At 40.6% G+C, this 14,884-nt stretch overlaps 1 protein-coding gene across 1 annotated transcript in view; it reads left to right on the forward strand.

Moving 5' to 3' along the window:
• Positions 1-1,849: 1,849 nt before the first annotated feature.
• The window catches only part of ptk7b (protein tyrosine kinase 7b), a 93,772-nt gene continuing 80,737 nt past the window's right edge, over positions 1,850-14,884 (forward strand). Inside the window, exon 1 of the mRNA XM_051960330.1 lies at positions 1,850-2,443. Coding sequence (XP_051816290.1) covers positions 2,332-2,443 — 112 coding nt within the window. The 5' untranslated portion in view covers positions 1,850-2,331. The remainder of the gene's footprint in view (positions 2,444-14,884) is intronic.

A 14,884-nucleotide genomic window follows, 5' to 3' on the forward strand; every position in this document is an offset into this window, starting at 1 on the left:
CCCCAATAAGTTCCACAAAGGGAGATCTTAGAAGTCAGGATCCGACTTGAGTGTGGGAACTCAGAACATTTACGCGTTGCCAAGATGTGATGTGTCTCTAGTTCCTCCCTCCTCCTCCTCCTCCTGGTGGAAGTCAGCCTGAGGTTTCTCTGCTTGCTGCTAATCTCTCAGTATGTCAGAGCTTTACTGTGGAGCTTTGAATTCACCAGAATACTCAGGCTTCTTCTCTCAGCTGGCCTCAGAAGCAAACAGCACACTTCTTTAGTGCATGAGAGCTGGCAGCGTGCCCTCAGACGCTTCAAATAGTAGTTTGGCATGTTTTTGTGAATGAATTTGGATTTGATTACACTACTGCAGCCCCTTCAAAGCAACCGATGATGCTGTTTTTCCGCTTTAGTCATTTACCCTGGTTCTCTCCATGCTTCCATCCACCACAGTCCTCCATGTGCCAGCTGGACCAGAAACATGGCACCAGTCCCACACAGCAGTGGCACTGGTGCCAGCAGGAGCCGTCACCTTGTGGTCAGGGTGATGTGTCCTGGACATGTGAACTCACAGAAGGTGTTAAATAACATCAGTGTGTTGTCCTGCTGGTGCAACTGTGACATGATTAAATGCTCCTCCGAGCTACATTAATCACGGTCAGTGACATTATACAGCATCACAGTTTATATGCTAATCTCTATATGCACAATAAATGTTCACAGATCACACAACTGTAGAGATTTTACACGAATTTAGAGAAACTTTATCTTGGGGGCACTTAGGATAGTTTTAGAAAGTAATAAAATTTAATTCAAGATATTCCAAGATATTCAATTTTTAGGACATCATGATCAGTGGACTTTGAATTTCTGCATTTCTGTATCATTTGAAAGCAGTGTGGATGTGTGAAGAGACAATGATGAGGTTGAACCAGCGGGTCGCACTGTTGTTCTCCTTATCCCGGGTCAGGCACGGGAACGGAAGCCGCTCTGCAGGAGAATAGGGAATAAAACGACAAGTGTCCGCAGTTATACACCGACACTGGGTGGTGGATTTCAAAGTAAGATGTTTTACCTTTTCTTAGTTTGAAGCGTAGAAAACATCGTAGACTTACATAGTCTAGGAAATGATGGAACACATGAAAGAATAACATAAAGAAAAAGAAGCGGATGCAAAAGGTGGCGCTAGAATAGAATAGAAATAATTTATTAGTTCCAAGGGGAAATTCAGTAAAAAAAAAAAAAAGAAGAGAGAAATACCAGAAAATACAATAACAACAACAACAACAACAACAAAATTTCCAATAATTAACCAGAAAAATAGCGGCAGTAATACAAATAAAGACACTATCATCATCATCATCATCATCATCAACAACAGCAATAATAGTAAAAAGCAGAAGGGGATCAAATAGAGTACAATAATGCTATAAGGTTAAATTATGATAACAATGGCAACACAATTACTACAAGAAGATCAGATAAGTAGAGGTAAAAATAAAAGGTTTGCACGTGTACATATTCTAAAAACATAAATAAACTTTCACTAGGATAACAACAAACTGCACATCAACAACAATTATATTTGTAAAAGAAAATCAAGAAGAAGGTCAAATTGGGTAGAGTTAAAAAATAAAAGGTTTGTAGCAGAATTAGATTTTTTAATGTTTTTTTACACAGCATGAACAGAAATATAAACCAAATTCAACTAAAATGAACCGAGCGTTATTAAAGAAGTAAAGACTCAGCAAGTGCAGAGGAATCCCATTTGAGAAGGTTAATTTTGAAAGTGCACATCGGAAGTGGCGGCTTTGTTTCCGCCCACTTGCCGCGGCTTTGGCTCCGCTCCGGCTGGTGGGAGGACCTCGGACTGTTTGGGGAGGAAGCCAACTTGGAAACACGGTGGAGTGAAACTCCCGATTGTATTTCACTGAAGCGGTCGGCGGCTGTGAGCGCAGGCAGACGGTGGCTTCTCTCTCCGGGGTGTAATGACCCGCTACAACCGGAATTCCCAGCAGTCCTCTTCCTCCTGTGAGCCTCCTGGAAGTTCAAACTTCGCTTCAAACTTTCGGCGGGTCCCCTCGCTTTGAGCTCATTAACAAGCTCCGAACTGCTGGCCTGTGGACCGAGGCGTCCGACCCACATGTTCCCGGCCGCTGCTCGCTGCTCTCGGGAACAACCAGGTGAGCGGTGCGACTAGTTTCCTTGGGGAGCTGCGAAGGCGGTACTTTACCTGTACGCACACGGCGACGCACGGAGCTCGTTGACGTTCCCATTTTCGCGCTACGGTTCTCCTCGTAGCCGCCGAAGGAAAAGGAACGGAGAGCCGCAGACCACCAGGACGGTCATGTACCTAGCAGGAGGGAGCGAGTCCCGGCGGAGGGACGGCAGGAGGAACCCCGCGGCGACGACCAAGAGGAACCCTATGGTGTTGGCTGTGGGCTTTATCTGCCTTCAAGGTTGGTATCAAGCGACTGTACACTTGAATACGAGCAGCACACACTTGTATTCGTCTTTTCTATTGATTTCATTCGCATTTACTCGATATAAATCAAGAAAAAGCTAAAATAAGAGACCCCCGTGGACCAGCACCCCAACATTGACCTCCATGCTTTTGTGCTGCCGCTGGTTCAAGTTAGTTCAATGGGTGAGTGTCTGCATTGTGGGAGCAGCAGCAGCACCAGTACTGGAGACAGTGAAAGTTGTGTTTGGAGCTGCTTTTTTCGAATTCATTCCTACAGAGAGACACTTTCTAGGTAGTTACAATTTAAAGTTGTTTGTGGGGGAGAGCTGATTGGGGAAGCAGACACCCCTCCCCCCATGGAGCCCTGTTTGGGGGGGAAAAACAACAACTGGAAGTTTGTGAGTAAATCCAAAATGGCAGATTTCAGTGAGGTTTCAGTGGGATTTAGAGGAATATGAATGGAAAGATTCATCAGAGATCGACAGAACTTCCACAGTTCAGCAACCCATGTGTTTGCATGTTGCTCCAATCACACGTTGATTACATTTTCTCATCTGCAGCGAGGCAGCAGTAGGATGATAGTAGGTTTCCATCCATCACTGAAGCAGCCCTGCTCTGTCATTATGTATTCCCTGGAGTATACTTCCAGCCTCCCACAACACATTGGATACGCCATTTCTGATTATCATATTCATAACTCTGTTTTTGCACGTTTGAACCGCCTCTCTCTGAGCCCCAGCTTGGCACGCTTTTATGGGTGCCATTCGTATGCATGGGTGGAGAGGGAGAGCGCTGCTGCCTGACTGCTAACTCAGACGAGAGAGGGGGCTCCAGAAAAGAAAAATGAACACGATCCGACGCCCTCCCACATTGTTGAAGCCTCTCAAAGTTCACAACCTCTGCGGCGGAGTGAGAAGAAAGCCACGCAGAGATCCTTCCTAGTGTGTGTTAGGAATGCTCTTATCCTGCCAAACATCGGGCTCATCATTAACTCGGCGCTCATCATGTCAAAACTGAGTCTGGTTTATCTGATCTGCACATGGAGACCAGCTCGGTTTGTGTCTGCCTGCGCCTTCAACACAGCCCAGATAGTCAAAGTGACTGAGAAATTCCTTTAAATTGAAGTGTGTCGGCTGCCCCCCCTCTCCGGTCTCCCTCATGGTGCCCGCTTTGGGATGAATGTGTCCTCTGTGTGCAGGCAGCAGGGGAGACGGAGGCTGCTATGGGTCTGTGTTTATAAAATGTATGAATAGAGCCAAGCCAGGTACTGTCACGACAGCCTCGCTTTGTAGCCCCCTTTAGAAACGTTCTATTTTTAAAAGGGAAGGATCAAAAAAATTCCCACATGAAGCTGTCCACACCAAACACGCCAGGTTTCTCCAAGCTTGTTTCATGTGCTGGATTTTGGTATTGCGGCCAAAAAATTACCCAGATCTGAATTTACAACAGTCACCCTTTCACCTCTTTGCTTGTCTGTTGATCTGGTTCCTATATTCAGAGCAGATGAAAGCACATACGGAGTTGATGTCCGTCGTAGTAAGGCAGCATCTCCCCTTCTTCCACCCTTCGGCCTTATCTTGGTGGCATGTTTTTCATTCCCTTTGTGCCCCTGTTTTAGTCTCAGCCCTGAAAGATGGATGTAGAAAAAATGACTGGGCTTATTGCAGAGGAGCTAAGATAGATGTGAAATGCTTAAGTAGCATCCTCACGCACTCATCCCCTGTCAGAGCCTCGTCTTTGATCTCCCTTCCTCATGGGCAGCTGGAGATGATATGCATTTCAGGTCTCTTAGCGCATTAATATTTTGGATGCCTCTGCAAAAAAAAGGTAATATTTGATGATTAAGTTGTGCCCAATAAACTTTCTTGATGAAGCTTAGAGTTGTGCAACATTGGAAAAAAACTATTTTTTCCTGCGGTTTATGTTGCAGTATAAAAAAAAAAACGCAGAAAGTTGTGAAATGAATGGTTCTCATATGATTGGGATGATGATGCAGGAGAGGGTGTCAAAGAAAATAAAAAAAAAAAGTTTTTGAAAAGTTATTTTTTTAAAGGTTTGGACCCTTTCTCATATGGTGTAACACTACTAAAGGCATCTGAAATAGTTTCTTTGCTTTGTATTGCATTCAGATCTGGCTCTGCTCTTTGGTGTTGAGTTAAATGATTTAAACAAATTACCCATGTTGCCTTGCAATGTGGCAACAGTTGTTAGACACTGCAGACAGAATAGCTGCTTTTGGTCGACATTTGTTCTGTTGCTGAAATACTTGAATACTATTTGCTGGTGCTGCACAGTTATGGCCAAAATGAATATTAGACCGAGTATCTTATTTGTGCTTCACCTTTACATGAACAGAGCACTGCTTTTAATTCCATCTTGCGCCACATTCATGCTAATTTTGGAGTCTTTTCATCAAGATAAGATGGAGAATAGTCTTCATGTGATTTCAGTGCTTACACTAAAGCCTAAAATGGAATTAAAATTGCACCCTAAATGCCTCACGTGCAGGCTAGTAGAAGCCAGCTGGTCGGCTTTGCTCAGAGAAGCCTCTAGTCTCCGCTCACTTACTGCAACACAGCGACTCAGACAGCTGTGAGGCCAAAAGTTACTTAGAAAAGAGTGAAATATAATGTTCTAATGTTAAATGTACCAAAGTTGAAACCAAGCGATTTGATCTAAATTGGCTGTTTTTGACTCCACCAAGGAATGTGGTGGTTGTACGTTGGTCTGTCTGTGTGCAACATTACTCAAAAACAGACCAACGGATTTGGATGAAATTTTCAGGGAAGGTCGGAAATGACACGAGGACCAAGTGATTAGATTTTGGCAATGATGCGGCTTCTAGGCTGGATCCATGGATTTGTTACGGATTTCCATGTCATTGCGAGATAGCGGCACAGCATCACTGTAACTTTAACAACTTTAACAACTGAACGCTACGTCAGCTGCCTGCTGACGATCACATGATTGTGATCCTGCTACAAATCCACCAAGACTTATCCGTTGGAAATGATACAAGGAACAATTGAATTGTGGGGGTGTTTCCGAGTCTCATCAACTCCGCTACATATCTAGGTCACGCGATTCGATATCCATACATAACATACACATGCATAACACACACCTGTGCTCAATCCAAGGTCATTTTTTATTGAAGATTTCATCCGTCAGAAATGATACGACTGAGCAGCCTTGGCGGATTACTGTGCTCTCTGAGTGCTTTTCTTGTTGTAGTAAGTGGAGCATTTTAAATATCAACATCACACTCAATCATGTTCATTACCTGTAGGATGCTAAAGTCGCGACCATGATCAATTCTATATTACCGTAACTGTGCAGCTCTACAATTGATGTTGCATATCTTTTTGAAACCAAATTTTCCCTTGCAGTGTTCCTGTCATGTTTCTACCCACTTTTGTTGCCAGCATGCAATATTTGGGCTGCTTAGAAACAATATACTGTACATAGCGCTGCCTTAATAGACTTACTAATTGAACCCATTAGAAAGTCCAGACTTCATTTATACTTTGTATACGTTCTCTCTGCCTTGCGTAACGTTTCGTAAAATATAACACTCTAACCAAACTGCAGGAACAACCAACCACAGTGCATATTATTGGATCTGTGTCATAGATCTGTTATCTATCAACAAAAGGATGGTGTTTGGCCCGTAGATGCACAGCATGTCAGAATTATGCAGAACTGAGGAATCGACTTGTGCTGGTTCTTCTGTTGGAGATCCATGAAGTAAATCTTTACCTGTAATCTGCAGCAGATACTATAAATGTTTTTTCTCAGGATGCTTTGTCGGCATTCCCACCTGCCGCTGCTTTATTTTAAAATCCATATGCTTGGCTCTTATTTACCCCGCTGTGCCCGTGGGCTGTCTGGCTGCTCGCTGGTCTTCATTCTCTGAGCGCTCCAATTCAGAGCAGATGAAAGAATGCAGAGTGAATAAACACAGAAATATACTATGAGGAGTGGAATTTATCTGTTTACCATCACATAATGACGGTTCATAATGAAATTGCGCCGTTGAATTTTGTTTCAAAGGATTCGAGGGGATTACAGCAGACAATCAAGCATCAAGATTGCTTTCATGATGCTGTGATTGTGCTCATATATTTTATAGTTTTACAGTGATTTTAAGGAAGATTGATTTTTTTTTCCCTCTTGCAGCATCTCTGTGTTTCTGATCTGGGCCCTGTTGTCGTGTTTTATTCCTCCATCACAGTAATTGATTCTGATATCGTGGTTGTTACAGTGCTGCAGGGGTTGGATATTGTATGAGCATCTGTGCAGTCCATCGGCAACATCTGAAGCATTCTGCTCTTCAGCACGCTATATGTTTTATCCTGCTTTGTTAAGCTTCTCGTGAGGCGACATCATGGCTGTTTGACGTATAGTTTGTGTAAAGGCACTGTTACCAGATGTCTTGTGTTGCTTAAATTTATGATTGAGAGGAAATGTGAATTGGTCGGTGAACATTTTTTACGTGCGAGTATTGATTTTTGAGAACATGTTTGCGTTAGCAGACTACTTGGACTGGATTTACACCTGACTGCTCTTTATAAAATGGAAGAAAGATCAGTTTTTCCTAAAGCGCAAGATGACGTCTTCATATGTCTTGTTTTATTTAAAACCTAAATATATTCAGTTTACTGTCATAGAGGAGTAAAGAAAAGAAAGTAAAGTAGACTTTTTTTCTTTAAAATTGCTCAAAGCAGTTTATTGGATAATTGTTGCAGCTCAACACAATGGCACAAATACTTTTTGGCTTAGATAATTGGGGAAAAAAATAATTAGATCCACAATGTGAACTGAAAAAAAACATTTTGCTGTTCTAAATAAGCATGGCGGTCTGTGAGAGGCTTTGAGGTTCTGCCTTCAATTTGCACCATCAAAATGAATCCGCTAACAAATGGGCTTGAGATTTTCATTATCTGTGTTTTCATTCACTTCACAAAGAGATAATTGTCTCCCAGATCAATCTTTATTTGTTCACCTCTGGGTTGTTGCTTTAAAATTAGATTTTTTGAGCAAAAGACAAAAGAATCAATGTTCTAATTTTCAATGTTTGTAGGTTGTACTTGTGGTTGGACTGTACCATTCACAGCTGGGGGAGACTGCAGACCACAGATATGTAGTCTATGGCATACTTGCCACAACATTGTGTATGGAATTGGAGATAATTGTGAACATTTCTCAGATTAAACAAATACCAGCCTTCAAATACCTTTCAGTGTCTGCCTCTCCCGTAACAACTGACCTTGTCCAAGAAATAACACAAATTCTCAAGTATTTCATAATAATAATGAAAAATCTCAAATACAAGATATTGGCTAGTGAATAAATGACTAGTTAATAATTATACAAGCAGCCAAAAAATGTATCTATAATGTAACTTCTTAACTTTAAATATTTTTGATTCTGAATATTTTTGAGTTGTGGACAAAAAAGACATTTAAGTATGTTATCCGGGGCTTTAATGGTGGATATGTTTCATTATTTTAAGGCATGTAGTAGACCAAACAACTGACTGAATAATAGAGAAAATAATTATTTGCGCTGCTACTAATAGTGCAGTCCAGACACAACTGCAAATCACATAAATCAGAATAATGAATCTTTTTTTTTATGTTTGTTGAAAACTAATTTTGAAGCAGCAACACAAATTTGAACAATTAAGAACTGAACTGTAAAACAGAAGTAATAGGGGGGAAAAAAACAGTGAAACCATCAAAGCCAGTTTTCGTTTGAGTCATTGTAATGATGCGACTAAGATCTTAACAAAACGTGACACTGACTCATCAGCCCGACCAGTTTATCAGTTATTTAGAGACCGGTGTAAAAACAAAACTAAACCTCAGGCAGAAAAGCCCGATAAATGAGCTGAGCGGTGGGATCTGCCCCTCGGTGTGTTTGTGCACATCAGGGAGTTTGATTGGTGGCACAGGTTGGGAGTCTGGGGGAGGATTTCTCAAGGTCTTCTGCAGCTCTCGTTTCTGGTCATTTATCAGACAGTGTTTATTCAGGTTTAGGTGCTGAAGCCTTTTGAACTTGAGAGTCGTCTCTTTTGCCCACTCGGTAGTGCAGTTTGCACTTACTCCATTATGGAGGGCTCTTTTCCCATGGGAGGATCCTCTTGCACTCTTTAAGAGATTACAGTCATGGCTGCTCACTCTTTTATATACGGGATCCTTGTCATTTCTAAATTGATGCGCCTTCATCATCTTGGTTTTCTGTCCTCCAGACCGTGACCCTGAATCTGATCTGGGTCGGCCAACTTTAAGGATGTTGAAGGTTTTTGGAATAAAGAGACGCTGAGAAGCCCGCCACACAAATGTGGCTAAATTGGACGTACACAGGACTGTCACATAGATTTGCCATTTGGCTGTTGTCTCGATGCTTCTGTCCACATCATTTGTCAGTAACTTCAATCCGAGAGAAAACAGTTTAGAGCTGGAAAGCTGGAAGTCAACAAGAAACAATTCTTCAACCTTGCTTCTTGCGCTGGATTGTCTTTGCTGTGCTTATTTTTCTCATGAGAAAAATCCAAATGTTTTTTTCATTTATTTTCTGCGTCGTTTCGTGCCAGTTTCCTAAAATGTGTTGATTGGAATCATTTCGAAGGATCATCGGTTGCCAAAAACAACACTCTTGGCAGCCCCGGGGGGAAATTAAAGACAGAAAGATGGATATGATGGCCTGTAACATGTACCGTCAGCTAATATTTTCCAGACCGACGCTTCCTACGCTCGCATACCAAAGGTTGCGTGGAGGAAGCGTACCTGCTGATTTGTGCAGGAAGATGGAATCTCCCTGATGCATTTTTTTTCTGCTCTGACTGGAAAATAAGCACAGTTCATAACGACCACTGCTGTCAGTGGCTCCTGTTGGCTCTGTGTGATCAATAAAGCCAAACAAACAAAGGACTGAGGTCCTGAGCTACTCGCTTTAAATGATGATTACTCCACCTAATGACCCATAAACTGCTGTGTGTGTGTGTGTGATGGAGTGTATGCATGCTGGCTCATGTGTTCGGTGGTTTTGCTGGCTCTGCTGTTGGATGCTGTGGTCGTGATTGAAATCAGGCCTCGTAGATCTCCTTCTCTTTATTCCCCCCTTCTCCTCTGTCACAGTTGGTCTGTTGGCCCTCATGGTTGGCAGCGTCGTCTGGAAGGATCTCTGTTGTTTATTGACTTGGTGCCTCCACAGCTCTGTCTCCTGTCTGGGCTGGAGGGACGGTAAGCCGGCACCCCTGACTTTGTTGTGTTTTGCACAGCAACATTTTTTTTTTTTGGTTCTACGGTGGTTTCAGTTACTTGCTGCCATGCTTGAGTGGGATAGTACGCAAGAGGAGCTTTGCAATGTGCAGCGTTCTGAAATTATCCCAATCTAAACGTTTGATTTTTAGATAAATCCTTCAAGAAACCTAATAATTAACCCCAAGCAGTTTGGGAGCGGTTTTTGCTTGAATCACATTTTTGCTCAGTTTTCACTGCAAGTCCTGCAACTCTGTGGAAAACACCACAGCCATAAAATTAAAAAAAAACAAAACCTGAAATCAACATGTGCAACATTTTCCAAATGTCCACATATGCAAAACAGTTCTTTTTAGTCAATATTAAAATGAACCATGCACATTAGAGTGATTTTTGATGATATATTGCTATTTTGTGCAAAGTTTTGGCAATTTTTTTTTAACTGAACTGCACATCACACATATTGGTTTAAGGATCATTGTACATTTAAAAAAATCTGGGCTTTCTCACTGTTGTTACACTTTCTGACTGATAAATGTGATGGTATTACCACCAGTATAAGATAATTTGTCTACACTGCATGTGTAGAATTTAGTTTAATTTACGATTTAGTCTTTTGATTGTTTTCAGTAGTTCTCTGTCTGGTCTCACATGTTATGTTTGGTCTCAAGAAACTGGAAAATATTTACATTTCTAAAGCTGTAATCAGAAAATTTTGATTTGTTTTTAAACTGAAAATATACTCAAACTAATGAAATGCAAAATAGTTGTAGATTAATTAACAGATAGTCAATTAATTATTGCAGCGCTAACGCAGTAGTGAACAGTCAGTCACTGATGGACCGGCAGTTTACAGAAAATGAATCTACTTTTTTGACAATCATGACAGTGCTTTTTCACAATTTTCTCATGTTTATTAGGAAAGACAAATAAAACAGAAATAGAAATAACAGGTACATGAAATAATGATGGGAATAATTGTTAGTTGCAGCACTAGTTGATGGTTTTAATAATAAGCAGTGCATATTTAAATATCTTGTTTTTGTTTTTTCATGTTAAAAACATGTAAGTTTTACATGTTGGTAAAGTTGCAGAATTTTGTAAAACTTACCCAAACCCAGCGAACTGTATACACATGGATGTAAAAACACACACACACAAACGCAATCTGAGGCAGTTAAAAGGCAGCAGCTTCAGAGAGCAGTAAAACGTTTCCCCCTGCAGCTCACCTTGATCACCTTGTGTCAAAAAAAAAAACACCACATTTTTCCTCCTGCAATAATAAGGCGTCACTTGGCATGGAGCTGCTGCGGCCAATCAAATGAATGCGATCACACATTCCTGGTGAATTTCTTTGTAACATGAGGCTGGTGTAATTCCACTGTTTACCTCGCGATCGGCACAACAAATGACAAAGTAATTGCTGCCGTGAGAGACTCGTAAATCCCTCCTCTTATTACAGATGTCCAAGTTTTTTTGTTTTTTTTTTAATCCGATACACTTTTAAACTCTTGACTCTGCTTTGACTGTTCTCACTGATAAAAACACAGTGCTCTACCAGTTCAGCTTGTTGTATTTTCTGTTTAAATTCAGGCTGTTTTTGGTGTGAAAGCCCACTAACACACTCAGAGATGTGAAAGGTTCTTTTTATAGACTCTATTGTCTCACACTGTATGTCATAACCTTTTCTCAAGCTGGGTCTCGGTTACAATGAAAGGTGGCGCTGGGAAGATCCACCTAATCTAATATGTCAGGCGTCCGTCCCTTGTTCGGCTGCAGTGATCCCTCAGTGACGTAACATTAATGTTCTTTTATCAGACGCAGCGCCTAACATTCTCTGACCACCTTTAACCTCCGCACTGTCTGATTTGCTGCTAAATTCACTTATCTGCTCTTAGTAATAACCTGTGGTATCATGTTCGCTTTCAAAGGTGGATACAGATGTTTTTCATAGTTTGACACACTGTAGATATAGCCTACTCAGACGGTTGTAAATCCTCACGACAGCTTTCCCCCTGCAGGGCAGGTGTGAGGCCCTGCTGAGGGGAAGCTCCAGAGCGAAACAAAATCCCTGTTTTGTTCCCACGTCGGTGCCAAAGCATGCGCAGCGCTGCCACCGCATTCAAATGCATCTGATTGAAACGTGCAGGAATGCCTAATTTGGCCTCGGCCTGTTTTTTTTTTGAAGGCGAGGAGGGAAGAAAGGAGGGCAGGAGAGGAGAAAGGCGTCTGGCATGCCATTGCATAATCCCAGCAGCCATTAACTCTTTGTGTCCTGAGGCTGAATGAACTCATCGCAGCAACAGGCCACAGGCAGAGTGACACCAGGCAGCTCTCAATCAGCCGCCTACTCTTCCCCACCACACCAGCGGATTTAACCAGGCTGACAAGACGACTAGTGTTTAATGGAAGAGGACTTCAGCTCTGTTTGATCTCCAGATGAATGGGGTCAGCTGGCTACACTGGAAAAAATGACCCCCCAAAACAAGAAAAAAAAGGTTATTTCAAGGAACTTTTACTTTGAAATAAGTGAAAAAAAATCTGTCAATAGAACAAGTGATAAATGGCTTGGTAAGATCTGTTGAAGTAAGATATATTTAGAATATTGGGATCTTTAAATTAGCTGGGAAAGCTTACTTTAAGTTATATTTTGCCAGGATTGTCAAGCGTCACTGTCCTAAAACAAGCCAGACGTGCTAAAAAAAAACCAGGATTTTTTTTTTACTCAAAAACAGATTATTGCTTTCATGTAACCTCCTAATTTGAGATGTATTAACCCTCCTGCTGTCTTCATATACAGGCACCAAAAAATATTGTTTCCTTGTCTGAAAAAAATCTCAACAATCAGCAAAAAAATTCCCCAAATTTCTGAAAATTTGCAAATCCTTCAGAAAAAATTCTAACAATTCTTTGAAAGTTTTTTTTAAAACAAAACCCCCCAAATTTGACAAGAAAATTCTTGTAAATATTTTCCAAAAAATGAGTAAAAATCTTCTAAAAAATCCTAAAAATATCTAAAGTGATTACATATATATATATATATATATCAGTAAAACTTCTAATATTTTCTTTAAGAACATTCACAAAAAAATCAACCAAAATCCAGCCAATTTTTGCTGGACTTTGGTTGATTTTTTTTTGTGAATGTTCTTAAGAAACATTTTTAACATTTCTTTTTTCCACTAAAAAATGTTCAAAGATTTCCCAAAAATGTTGAAAATGTGGACACCAGAAGTTTCACTGTGAAAATATATTGTTTCTCTCACATTTTTAAACTTTAGAACGGGTCCGTTTGACCCACAGGACGGCACGAAAGTTAAATTTATTTTGAGTTTTCTTGTAAAATTCAACTCAAAACAAGATAATTTGAAGATTGTTTGACTTAAGATATTTAAGATGCACTGTCTTAAAACAAGTCCCTTCATTTCGCTGAAATGTCACTTGTTAAGTGAATTTATCTTAAATTCAGTGGGATGAGACATTTTGACTAAAAATAAGACAAATAGACTTGGTAAGATTTTGACTTTTTGCAGTGTACAACTGATCCTGCAGGGGATCAGTCTTGTTGCATAAGAATATATTTTCTCTGAGTAGTTTGCACGTCTTTTTTTCATACTACTTATTTCTCGTCTGTTGTATTTGGCACTGCTCCTCGTTTTGCTGTGTTTCATCATTCTGCGGCGGGTTGAAGCAGAGCTCAAATGTCAGTGGAGGGCCAGGTCTGTCTCCATGGCTGCCTGTACAGAGTTAACCTGCTGGTCCTGAATAAACCTGCACTGCTGGGATTTTCTGCGTATGATGAAGCCAGCATAATGTATGAGCAAGGCTGGTGGCTTTATCAGCTCTTGGCTCTGGAAGCCAGTGAATGTTTTCGAGCTTCCCGGTTCCTTTGAATCGGCGCTCATACATTTTGGATGTAAACCAAGTGCCACAGTAGCTCTGGTGTTCTCACAGGCTTTGGAGCTGTTTTCACACAAAAAAAAGATCTCACCACAACAATTTTTCTTGAAAGCATTTTCTTTCCTATTGTCCCTGAGAGGAATGCAGGGATGAAGACAGCTTACCCCTGGGGACGTCTCAATTAGGTTTTTGCTTTGTTTGTCTTCTGTTAGAAGAAATGTTTACTTAGTGTGATTGACAAAGAGGGGTGGCAGATACCTTCCTCCTGTCACATCAGTCAGGATTAAGTGAGTCTGAAAATATTTAGACCATGATACCAATGAACATTTGCTGGTCTAAACAAACAATTATTCTAGTTTAATTTTTCATCCTGTTCCTCTATCTACTCCTGCCATGGTGTGGTTTAGGCGTTGACCAACAATCAGCCAGGCCGATATTCAGCATTATTCCAAATGTCAATGTTCTTATTCATTGTAACTGGCTCCTGATAAAATGAATTAATTTAAAAATGTGTTATTGTGGCCCTCATGCTCTGATTCGCTGCATGTCTTTAGTAGTAGCCTGTAAACACTGATAGATGAATGTTGAGAAGTTCTCATTCAATTAAACATAAATAAAAATACTTAAAGTAATGTGTTATTCTACAGTTTGAAACCAAGAAGTCCTTTTGTCTGCCATTATGTACTAAAACTGCTCATTGTCTTTGTTTACATCTTTAACCTCAAACCTCTGCTTAACTCAATGTACAGGGTGGGCCAGAAGTTTTCATACATAGGAGAAATATACAATTTATGTTGGACAACCGTTTTTCTTTATATATTGTGCTCTATATGAATGTTTCGAAAAAACACATTAATGCGTGTTTTCCACTGTTGATGAACTTGTATTAGCGCAGTTGAAGTTATGCTTGTGTAATGGCGTTGGTGATGTGTTCCTTGAGATGATTTGTGTCTCGTACCTTCACCTGATACACCATGGCCTTCAAGTGCCCCCAAACATAGCATCAAACGCATCTTCTAGAGTATGTGAAACATAAAAAATATGCATTATACATTTTCCTATGTATGGAAACTTCTGGCCCACCCTGTAGTTTCTTGTGCTTAGCCTGTGCCACATTCATACTGATTTTTTTCATTTAGAAAGTAGTTGGTAGTTTGCAAAAGTGACTAAATGGATTTAATCAAAGGAATAAGAAAAACCAAAAGCCAAATAAGAAATTGAGCCTAGAATGCAAATATACATCCCAAAGAGCTACTTTTTTATTTTTAAAA

This window comes from Acanthochromis polyacanthus, chromosome 15 (assembly GCF_021347895.1).
Source record: "Acanthochromis polyacanthus isolate Apoly-LR-REF ecotype Palm Island chromosome 15, KAUST_Apoly_ChrSc, whole genome shotgun sequence".
NCBI lineage: Eukaryota > Metazoa > Chordata > Actinopteri > Pomacentridae > Acanthochromis > Acanthochromis polyacanthus.